A 12,851-nucleotide genomic window follows, 5' to 3' on the forward strand; every position below is an offset into this window, starting at 1 on the left:
TAAAAACGTTAAATATAATAAAATTACAATGACATTATGTCAAAAATATGTTTACCTCCTCATGTAAATACTTAATAAATGACTTAGTTCCACCATAATGCATAAAAGAAACGCTTGATCTATTTTTTACCCTGCAATTGACTTTTTCTACAAAATACTTTTCATGTGAGTTTTAAGAATTAAAAATTATGAAATGTGTATAAATTCAAGAAAGATATAATACCTTCCATTCTTCATTAGAGAAGCATTCATTGCACATCCATTCCCAATCTTCGTCTCTTAGCACCAACTTCACAGGACGATTTTCTAAAGGATTTTTACCTTCTTTGATGATATTTTTGTGTTGTGTATGACAATTGTTACGATAGTCTTTATAGAGCTCTGAACAATAGTGATTGCATATAGTTTCTAGATATGGATCTTTTTTAAAATCCATTTCGAATACGTCCTACAAAAAGAATTTAAGAAAATAAATAAATTATTAAAAATCATAAAATAAATTGTTTTTATGTAAAAATAATATTATAAAATACATGTACAAACATAAACATACCATGATACGAGCATATATAGTTTTCTTATCTTCTGGGGGAATTTTGGCCCAGCCACTATATTGAAGTGGAGCATGATGGCGTACTTTTACACCAATAGTGTTCGCAAATGTACTGGCATGTGTCCCATGAACTCAAAGTTCACCTTTTTTATAGGAAATCTTTAACTTACTTGTATCACCCTTTAATAAACGTCTGACACCATCCCCACGACTAGGGCCACGAGTTCTCTTCTTTGATTCTGTACAATAATTATAAGACTATTTAGGTTTTTTACCCCCTGAACTATTACATATGCATTATCGTGCCCCCCGAATTTTTCAGGCAGTTAAAAAATCCCCCCGATCTATTCACAGTCATGTAAATTAGGACTTCCGTCCAATTTCGTTCATTTTTTGTAACGGGAGGATGATGTGGCCTTTTTTTTACATAATTTGGGATGACACGTGGGACTCTAAAGTGTACAAAAAGAATTAAATAATTAATTAATTCCCATATTTCTTCTTTTTCTTTCTCTCATCTGGCCTTATACTTCTTCTCCATCGATCTCATTCTTTGTCTTCTTCCAAATGTGATGCAAAACAATAATTTATAATCGATTTATTTAAAAGATTTAATAGATTTATTATTGATGCTTTGTCCAAGTTTTTTTGTTCATTTTCAAAAACCAGTTCGAACTGTATAGACCTTATTCAAATTGTTCATCTTTGAAACCCAGAAAATCAAACAAATTCTTTATCTTCTTCATAGCTCAAATAAGAAATCCTTGAAACAAGTAACAATTTTAGAAATCCCCAAAATATCAAACCCAAATCTACAGCCATCCCCATCATTAACCCATCAAAACTTCATGGCGAAGCTATCTTCTCAGCCATATTTAAGGAAACTAGTTGTCCCCAACGTAAGACCCATGAACCTCGTCTCTCACACAAACTCACGAACCTCGTCTCCCACTGACCCCTCACCAAAGACCCACGAACCTCTAGAGCTCCTCTCCGTCCGCCATTGTTGCCTCTCTCAAAGATCTGGAGATCAATTGACGTCGTCACCTCGCCCAGACCCATCCGACCACAACCCCACCGTCTTCAGACCCATCTGACCTCGACAACATCAGATCCAACCGAGCTCGATGTGTTTACTGGTCAACGTTTTTCCGAGAGAGTAGGTCTCGTCGATGAACTCGGCTCCTAATGAGACGGAGAGGGACGAAGGTTTCTTGGAGTTGGAGTTGGCAAGGCGCTGGTAGGTTTCGATGGTCTTCCACCACGTGTTGACTGATGGTTGGTCTGCGTTGGGTTTGGAAGAAGATGGAGAAGTAAGGGAGGTAATGAAGTCAGAGACAATGGCTTGTTGGGATGGCTTGAAGTTTCCGTACCATATCAGGTTAATGGAGATTTTTCCAAAGAGAAGAGGGCCATTGTGGTACTGGAAAGGAAGTGGCTCCTGGGTTTTGTCGGACTCACCGGAAAGAATCCCACGTGTCATCCCAAATTATGTAAAAAAAAAAGGCCACATCATCCTCCCGTTACAAAAAATGAACGGAATTGGACGGAAGTCCTAATTTACATGACTGTGAATAGATCGGGGGGATTTTTTAACTGCCTGAAAAATTCAGGGGGCACGATAATGCATATGTAATAGTTCGGGGGGTAAAAAACCTAAATAGCCTAATTATAATATTACTTGTAATCAAAACTATTTTCATAAATTTTTAATGTATATATTATCATAAGTCATACATGAACACTTTGTACCTTCTAAAGATTCATGTGTTTCATCATTTAGTGGTATTGTTGATTCATCATTTGGAGAACATGACAAAGGAGAAGGAGACTGTGTAGATGATGAAGAGTTAATATGCGTCCTCTTACGACCAAACAACCTTCTACTAGTTAATGGTGGATCGAGAGACTTCTTATTTGACATGATTAAAGAGCTGAGAATATGTAATTAGTATTAGCACATAATAAATTTGCATAATAAAAAATTTACAAAATAATAATAATAATAACACTTTATAATTAATCACTTTCATCACTCAAAATTGTTTCTTCGGAATCATTAAGTAAAGCTTCTTCATCAGTGTCATCATTGTTTATTTTGTTTTGAACTTGATCATTATGATCTATTAGAAGATCATTGAACAATCCACCATCACATTCTATATCTGCAATATCACCTCGAATAAGATTAGTATCACTTGTCGTTGAATCAAAATTTATGTCAATGTCATTCGATGATTCTTCTTGATATGCTTCGGAATTGATGATAGTGGGATCTTCATCATCAACTTCACCATCCTCTGGCTTTGATGGTATGTCCCAGATGTGACGATGATTTACTTTCTGCACCACTTTCCAATCTTTATTTTTGTTAAGGTCCTCCAAATAAAAAACTGAACTTACTTGATTGGCAATAACAAATGGTTCATCTTCAAACCATTTTGAGCTGGTGTTTATACTAGTAAAATGATATTCAGTATACATTCTATTTTCACTTTCATTGGTATTGTACCAAGAACATTTGAACAATATAACTTTGTTCCAATATAGGTAATGCACTTCCTAAATTTCATCGATGACACCGTAAAAATCACATATTTTTCCATCATATTCAGCTTCAACCTTAATACCATAGTTTTGAGTTAAAAGTTTTTCGTCTCGACTTTTTGTATGGTATTGAACTCCATTAACAATACAACTAGCATATGTACAAACCAAATAATCTAGTTGCATTGCAATTGCATACAAATTTTCTTGTGCTTCACCGGATGATGTTTCATTCTTTTTTTTTATCTGTGATCACAATAACATATTGTAAATGTAAAATGAAGGCGCATAATAAATTTAAAATATCAAACAGAGATATTTTAAACTTACTTTATTTTCAAACCAAGTTGAAAATTCATTCTTTTGCACTTTATCAATATCCAAAATTCCTTGTGATTGTAAGAATAATCTATGTTCACTGTTTTCATAATAAGCACTTGAAAGATTAATTTTATGCTAAAACATAAACATGTTATAATTAGGAAAATAAAAGGCAATAAACTTTCGTTAAGTATGGTTCTAACTCAGGACAATTATTTAAAATGTACCATTGTACTTGGTTTCGTTGATCTTGAGTCAATGTGATAGATGATTGTCTTCCAAATGGTCTTGTAGGCACGTTGAATATAGATAGGGTAGATTGTTTTCTAATTCCAATGTGTTCAGGATTACGATCTACAAGATTAAAGTGTGTTTCTATTCCACAAAGATACATTGAACATAAATTTAATGCCTCAGTAATAACGTATCCTTCAGCAATGGAACCTTCAGGTCGGGCTTTGTTCTTTACATATTTTTTCAAATGACCTAATTCCCTGAAAATTATTATGTTCTTAATAAATAGTAATAAAATTATTGTCTTCAATGATTATAAAATAATATAAGTTGTAATTTATATTACCTTTCAATCGAATACATCCATCTCATTTGTACTGGACTGCCTAACTTAGCTTCTAATGGCAGGTGCACCGCAAGATGTATCATCACATCGAAGAAAGCAAGAGGAAAAATACTTTCTAATTTACATAGCGTGAACACAATGCCCTCTTCCAATTCATCTAAGTCTTTCACATATAATGTCCTCGCACATAACTTTTTGAAGAATAACGACAACTTAGCAATTACATCCATCACTTTCTTTTTCAAATATGGTCTTAGTCCAATAGGTAACAACCTCTATAATAAGATATGACAATCATGACTTTTCAACCCAAATAATTTCCCATCCTTCACGTTAACATTTCGAGAAATATTTCCTGCATATCCATCAGGAAATTTTACAGACTTTATAAACGTACAAAATTCTTGTCGTTCCTTCGTTGATAACGTATAACATGCTGCTGGTTTCAACCAGTTATTCCCCTTCTTTTTCAAGTGTAGCTGCTTACGAATATTTAAGTCTTGTAAATCAAGTCTTGCATTTTTAGTATCTTTAGACTTCCCATCGATACTAAATATTGTGCCAACTACACTATCACATATATTTTTCTCAATATGCATCACATCCAAGTTATGTCTTAGTTTTAATTTAGGCCAATATTCTAACTCCTAAAATATACTTTTTCGCTTCCAGTTCGTTTTGTTTTCATAACATGCATCATTCATTTGTTGCTTATTGTCCTTAATGATCTTATCATTTTTACCTGGCCTACATTTCCACACACCTTTTAATTTATCTAAGATTTCTTCTCCTGTTAAAATTCTTGGAGGCAAACGTCTTTCAGTTGTACCATCATACTCTCTATCATTGCGCCATTCGTGATTCGGACACAAATATCGACGATGACCCATAAAACATATTTTTCTTCTTATTCGAAATGAAAATGTGTCATCCTGACAAACAGGACAAGCCTTATACCCTTGAGTGCTATACCCAGATACAGTACCATATGCTGGAAAATCATTTATTGTCCACAATATTGCAGCACGCGTGGTAAAATATTCTTTATTGATAATATCAAAAGTGTGTACACCATTTTCCCATAGTTCCTTAAGCTCATCGATCAAAGATTCTAAATAGATATCTATGTCTTTACTTGGAGCACGACGTCCTGGAATTAGTAATGCCATCATTAAGAATTCTCGTTTCATACATCTCCATGGTGGCATGTTATATGGCATTAGCAACACTGGCCACATGCTATACGAGTTTGATAAATCACCAAATGGATTGAACCCATCTGTTGCAAATCCTAACCTAACATTTCTAGATTCTTTTGCAAAATCAGGATATTGTCTATCAAAATTCTTCCAAACATTTGCATATGTTGGGTGTCTAAGTACACCTTCAGTATCAACACGTTCTTCCATATGCCACCTCATATCAGATGATGTATGGCGAGACATAAAAAGTCGTTGCAAACGTGGAGTTATAGGAAAATATTGCATCTTTTTATTTGGGATCTTCTTACCTTTAGTTCCTTGGAATTTGTATCGTTCATGACCACATATCGGACATCTTTCAGCATTTTTATTTTCTTTCCAGTATAAAGCACAATCAAACTCACATACATGAATAGTTTCATACCCTAAACCAAGATCACGCAGCATTTTCTTAGCCTCATAATAAAACCGTGGAATCTTATTGTCTTTGGGAAATGCTTTCCAAAGTAAGTCAAGCAACAAGTCAAATGATTTGTTGGTCCAACCACACATAACTTTAATGTGCATTAAATTAGCAATAAATGTTAAGATTGAGAATATTGTGCATCCAAAATACAACTCTTTTTCTACTTCAGCAAATAATTCAGGCAATGTATTCCTTTCATTGTTGTGGTCATTTGAATCTCCAAGGTTCACAAAATCAATATTATGATGATATTGATTAGCTAAATCTTCTAATGTTGGTATCATATCGTCATCTTCTTCATTATCACTATCACATGATATTTCGTCTTCTTCATTATTTGTTTTCAGTTCCTCTCGGTCTTCGTTTACTTCTGTAATATCTTCCCCATGATACTCCCACATAACATATTTACTAAAAAATCCCTTTACGAATATATGATGCTCGATTGTCTCCAAGTCATGGTAATATAAGTTCATACATGAAACACATAGACATCGAATCTTATTTTCACCATTTAAGTGAAGCGTTGATAATTTAATAAAACTCTTAAGTCCATCAAAATACTCTACGGATAATCTATTCTTTTGGAAAATCCAATTTTTATCCATCATTTCTCTATTATCTTTCGAACAAGTAGATGATGAATTATACTACATTGACAAAAATAAAACACTTAATTAGCCATTGAATTATAGTTATAGGGTATGATATGGTTATGGTACAAAAAAAACATGTATCCGATGCGAGTATAGGGTAGGATACGAGTATAAGTGTTTCCTATCCTACTCGATTACATGCATATTTTTTTATAATTATTTTACATATATATTTATAAATATATTTAATTTTAAGTGTCAAATAGACACATATGTGGAAGTCTTTGATTGGTACATGCCATTATTTTTAATGTTTTATTTAAAAATTTCATTCAAATATTAAAAAAATATATTTAAATCTAATAAAAAAAAATTTAAAAAATTTAAAAAATACTTTAAATATTCTTTTTGAAGGAGAAATTATTTTACATACTAAAATTATTAATCATTTATAAATTTAATTAAAATAGTAAAATAAAAATAAAAAATGAAAAAAACTTTGGAAAATCTTAGCTTAAGTTCTAATTTAAAATAATTTAATATATAAAATTCTAAAGTTAAATGAAAATAAAACCTAAATAATAAACTGAACATACATTTAAATCAAATCTTCATTTTCTATTTCTAAAATATTTTTTTAATATCATTTTTAAATAAAAAATAAAAAATAATGGCATGGACTAATCAAAGACGGCCACATATGTGTCTATTTCACACTTAACAAGTAGGAACCTATGTCTATCAAGAAAATAAAAATTGGGGTATTTAAGTGCTACAAAAAAAATGTACTCTTTAAAAATATATTAATAAATTACAACAATCGACAAGCCAAAATGAAAAATGAGAAAAAATAATTATTTGAGAGAACTGACCGGAAGCAATTAAATGATTATGAATAAAATTGAAATGTAAATCCATACACCCTACATTTTGACAAAGATAATGATGGAGCTCAATATTATTTTTAAATATATAATTTTTATTTTCAACTAAAAGAAGTAAAAAATAGATATAAATAATATTATTTTTAAATTACTTGCTTTGTGTATTTCCTTTGCTCTAAATTATTGGTGTGTTAATTCTAATGTGTTTAATTCAATACAACAATTTTTACATTTATTGACTCCATAGGATCACTACGTACATTAAAAGTTTTTTTTAATGATTAGAATTGTAAGTGATTAAAAATTAATGGAGTATCTGCAAGTAGACTAGGTGGCATTTTGGACTTATATGTAATGTATAATAATAAAAAAAACAGAGACGTTGAATGTAATAATGAAAAGAAACCAGAATTTAGACCTATGTTTCTTTCCCCTAAATATAATTATAATATATTATAATAATAATAATAATAATAATAATAATAATTATTATTATTATTATTATTATCATTTTAAAAGTTGAAACCCTATTCTCTCTCCACATTCTTAGCTAGCCAAACTCATCAGCCGCCCCTCTTTCTTTCTTTCTCTGATCTCTTATTTCCTCTCCTCATACCCTATGTTTCTTTCCCTCATACCACCACCATCTTCTTCAGTTCCATCTCCCCTCACCCAAAAACAGTCAGATCCCGTCGTCCCTCCCTCACCATCTCTGACCTCAACGGTCCTACCCGGGTCGTGAGGACGCAAGTGCAAGTGTCCGAATCACCCAGGCCCATCTCGGCCTCCCTCATGCGTGACCCCGAAGCCGGTGACCCGAACCCAGACGCGACCCCAACTTAGCCCTCACCACCATCTGACCACCCTTGCGCCACCTTACCTCGCCTGTTTTCACACCAAACCACGAATAGACCAGGAGTGATTTCAGCCTCTCTTCTTTTCTTTTCACATGTATATATATTTTACCCTAACAGAGATGGTCAATGGCAAAAACGCCTTTGGGAAAACCATTTGCTCAATCTGCTACGAAGATCTTCAAGCTATATCCATTTGCGGCCATGTCTTCCACGAGCTATGGTTAGTTTCCTCTCTCTCTCTCTATATGTATATATATATATATGTATTTTTCAATTACTGGAAAATCAATTTTCATGTTTATGTATATATATACAGGTTGGTCTTGGAATGACTGGGAAAGGACAACAAAGAGCTCAAACAGGAGGTAATAATGCATTTCCATTATTAGAGACCAAGAAATTAGGATACAGATTTTGTCTTCTTGGGAATTTTGTGGAAGAAATGAATAATCATTACATTGAATTGAGGTTACAATGAGGAGTAATAAGGAGTGTAGTCTCTAAGTTTAATTTGTATTTATTGTATTTGGATGTTGACTATTCAAACTTATGTATGTATTAATAAGAACAAACATATACAATTTTTTTGTTTAAGCTACTTTCTTGCTTTAACGCCTGTAAGTTTTGGTTATTCGGCTTGTGTATGTGTGTGTGTATATTCAGATTTGTTCTATATCCTCACTGCAAATTTAATTTCAACCATAATATTGATTTAGTCATTGTGATCGAGTGTTGGGCTTGGGCCACTTTCTTCACCATCTTATTTATCAAATTAAGTGTCTATTCTCATTAATTTTCCTTTTTTTGTGTGTGATTAATTTTTTGTTTGTGTATTGTTAAAATATTTTTATAATTTAATTATATTTTTTTTCCTCTAATGTAAGCATTTTTTGAGTATATTTTTATTATGTTTAACTCTGTTGTGTATTTGTTGGCCAAGTTGCGGTCTAATGTGGCTGTAATGGTGTGTGTTTCGAAGATGGATATATTGAGAGACAGAAACTTGACATTGTGTAATGCTTTGGCTAGCTTAGGGAAGGTGGAAATGGTTATGTATAAAAGGGTTGGTCATGCATTTCCAATCCTGCATAACTCTAAATTTTCTCAACTTCGAACTCAGGAAATGATGTCCCATATCAAGACTTTTATCCACCAATAAGTATTGGTGAATTAATGGTTTTTTATTTATTTTTATATGTTTTAGGGTATAAAAATGGTTTATAGTGATATTTAGGAGGCTCGCTAATTATGTTTATGTTAGTTAAGTTTAATTATAGAGTTTTTTTATGGCAAGCAACCCAGAAATGTATTGATTTTATTTTGCTTTGTCTTTGCTTCTTTTATGGGTTTTAGTTCCAAAATTTCTAGTGGGTTTTTCAATGGAGAAAATAATGGTAAATTTGAAGCTCCTATTGTGGGTTTTATGCAAGTTCTCTAATGGGAGTTATCGTTTTTCTTGAACTATAGTGGAGTCATTGTAACTGAAGAGGAAGCACAAGCTGGATTTGTTTGCCAATTGCAATTATCTGACAAAAGCAAGTTTAAGGTTTATTTATGAAATATATTGCAGGACTTTTGCATGAAGTTTCCTGCTTTTTGTTTTATCTTTTCGTTTTGTTATGGATGATGTGTTTTGTATTTGTGCTTTTCTTAAATAATCACAAGACCTTTAAGAAGAAAGCAACTTCTTTTACCGTGTTTTCTACTATGTAGTCCCTTTTGTTGATGTTAGTACTTCTATTATGGTTTGTCTCTAACAAAGTTTCCTCCAAACATATTATTAGGCAATAAATAGTTTCTAATATTAGTTTTTTTGGGGTTGCAGGTTTGTGTAATCTTTGGCGTTGAATTTCAAAATTTCTGGTAGTTTTGGTTCTGTTCGTTTATAATTTTTTTTATACTTTGTTGTTTTTGTTCTCTGATTGTAAACTTATTGTTTTGTTGTGGTAAAGACAAGGCCTAGGGAGGCTGAAATACAGGACAAGTCTTCTAATCATATTCCAAAATGGTAGTAGCTTGGTTTGGGTCAAAGACTGACCTTTGTTGATAGCATTCTGAGGTACCAATCTTTTAAATTTTAGGTAATTTTCTTACTATAAAGCTATTCTTTCTTAAATTTGTTTGAATATTGCACGTGTTTTGAATATGTTATTTCGTTACTATATTCTGAAATTTGTTTGAATATTGCATGTTTTTTAATATGTTATTTGGTTACTATATTTATTAACTACTTATTTATGTGGTTGTTGCTATATTTATATGTTAATATTTTTTTTATATGTTACTATATTAAATATATTATTTAGGATTTATAGGATTTATTAAATATACTTTTCAGAGGCAAGTGTAGGTTTATAGGTTATAAATGAATTTGTATATGATGATACCTAAACACTATCCGATTTGAGATAAAAATGAATTTCTATAAGATAAATATGGTAATTTATAATTGAATTTGTATGGGAAATGAGATGGCACCTTGTGATTTGTGCTGATTTACTCACTATTTGATTTTGTATAAGATAATTTTGCAATATTTTTGTGTGGCAATAATGATTAACCTTGGAACTTTGCACAAATTGACCACCTCATTTGAGAAGAAAAAAAAAGGTGCTAAATCAATTTAAATAATACAGCAATCAATGATGTATGATTATAAAGAAATTGAGTTAGACTTAATTTTGATAAACTCTACTCATGGTTTTTTCAAGAATTTGTATAAGATGAATAGAGAAAATAATAACTCAATTTGTATAAGATGTACCTTGTGATTCGTGTTTCGTTGACTTTATCTTATATGAACTGAGTTCACTTATTTGTGATTCACTACCTGTTTAGAGATAAAAATCAAATTTCTATAAGATGAATCTATTAATTTATAATTGGATTTTTAAAAGATGAATATGTTTATTATAACTTAATTTGTATAAATTGTACCTTGTGATTGATTTGAGATAAAAACTGATTTTGTATAAGATGAATAGTATAATTTCTTTAAAAAAATATTTGAATTTGCAATATTTTTATGTGACAATAAATATTTACCTTGGAACTTTGCATAGATTGAACACCTGATTTGAGAGGGAAAAAAAAAGAGTTGTAAATCAATTTAAATAATATAGCAATTAATAATTTATGATTATAAAGAAATTGAGTTAGATGTAATTATGATGTACTCTCATACTTGATATTGGTTGGAGAGAAAAATTCTATGTTGATAAAAATAATTGATTATATAAGAATGTGATTGTGATGTTAAATTATAAATATTATTTTAAAATTAATTTAAACTTAATATTGTTTGAAAAGATCTCAACAGAATGGATTAAATTTAAAGATTATTTACTCTGAATGATTTGATTATTTATTTAGTCACAGTTTTTTCAAATAAAATAAATTTTAAATATCAAAATACAGGCCTATATTTCAAATTTGTCAATCAGTGTAATTGAATATTATTTATTAATGCATAGAAATTTGAAACATAAATATCAAGTGTTATATTTTTATCATTCACGTTAACAAAAAACCACGTAAAGGCATTGATCAATTTTTTTATTGAATTTATTTAAAAATGTTGAAGTAAGTTTGAAAGTAAAAATAAAAAAAATCAAGGTTAAAGTAAGTTTGAAAGTTTTAATAAAAAGATTAACCTGTAGATTTCCAATTCCTCAATTAGCGTAATTGAATATTATTTATTATTTTAAAGCAATTTGAAACAAAAATATTATATATATATATATATGGAAGAGATATGTATGTATATTAATTTTCTTAGCTAGTAACTTCTTTAAGAAATTCAAATTAGTTATTTCTATTTTTTTAATTAATACTTTTATTTCCTACATTTGTGCTTAATTATACGTATATAGATATGTATCTTTTATGAAATACAAATTTGAAAATATTAAATTGTATTTTTATAATTAATGTTTATTATTCACTTCTGTACACTCTTATGATAAATTAAAACTAAATTTGCTATTTCCTAAATGTGTGGTTATAGTTAAGTTTAGTAGTTTTTTGTTATTAAAAAAATAGAATATGCATATATATTAGGTTAATTTTTTAAATTTTTGTCAAAGATATTTGTATTATTGTCCAATACATATTAATCAATTTTGTTTCACACGTTTCCCACTTTGCAAGATTAATTGTATTCTCTCCTTCTCATTCATAGTGATACTTCAAGTATAGTTTCTAAATTTTAATTCTTCTTCTTCTTCTTCATCCCAATTGACTTTAACTTATTTTTCACTGCAGTGCAGGTATAGGAAGAACTGGATTCATAGACAGCAAGAGCCATAAAATTGTGGAGCATATGAATGAGTGACCAGATATTGCTGTAATTTTTTTTTTATTTTTTTTGTAAATGGCAAATACATGTTTATATATATATAAATATTATGAAATAAACAAAACAGTCCCGGCCCTTACATTCTACGTTCCTTCACTGCAGTAACATGAACTTTTGATGTAGTGTGTAGATTTGTATATGTGATTAGTTTGTATAATATTTTAGATTTTGTAGTGGAAACACTTAAAATTGTATATAATATAGCTTATTAATTTTATAAAAATTAGTTTGGGTATTTTAATAATATTTTTTTATATATAATAAACAAATAATTAAAAATGCTATAATAATAAAATAACAAAAAAAAACTAAAAATAATTATATATTAGATTAAAAATCATAATTTAATGTATATTAATTTCGCCACCAAATTTTAGTAGCAAAATTACTATATTTTTAAATTATTTAAGATTTATTTGGTACTAGTTTAACAATTGTTTGCTACCAAAATTTGGTAGTAAAATCATTTTGTTGGATTTTAAAATTTT

The 12,851-nt window shown here is 30.0% G+C and overlaps 1 protein-coding gene across 1 annotated transcript; it reads right to left on the reverse strand.

The window, feature by feature from the left end:
* Positions 1 to 2,572: 2,572 nt before the first annotated feature.
* LOC133832196 (uncharacterized) lies at positions 2,573 to 6,070 on the reverse strand. The gene is made up of 7 exons (XM_062262571.1): positions 4,660 to 6,070; positions 4,334 to 4,566; positions 4,002 to 4,276; positions 3,657 to 3,915; positions 3,431 to 3,556; positions 3,269 to 3,346; positions 2,573 to 3,115 (listed from the first exon to the last, which is right to left on the reverse strand). The coding sequence occupies exons 1-7, from the start codon at positions 6,068 to 6,070 to the stop codon at positions 2,573 to 2,575; spliced, it is 2,925 nt and encodes a 974-aa protein (XP_062118555.1).
* Positions 6,071 to 12,851: the final 6,781 nt, after the last annotated feature.

Source organism: Humulus lupulus, chromosome 4 (assembly GCF_963169125.1).
Source record: "Humulus lupulus chromosome 4, drHumLupu1.1, whole genome shotgun sequence".
NCBI lineage: Eukaryota > Viridiplantae > Streptophyta > Magnoliopsida > Rosales > Cannabaceae > Humulus > Humulus lupulus.

Coding starts and splice junctions, on each gene's coding strand:
- LOC133832196 (XM_062262571.1), bottom strand. CDS start 6,070: ATGTGGGAGTATCATGGGGAAGATATTACAGAAGTAAACGAAGACCGA. Junction 4,567..4,659: donor AACGAACTGGAAGCGAAAAA/GTATATTTTAGG, acceptor GTGATAGTGTAG/TTGGCACAATATTTAGTATC. Junction 3,116..3,268: donor CAATGCAACTAGATTATTTG/GTTTGTACATAT, acceptor GATGAAATTTAG/GAAGTGCATTACCTATATTG.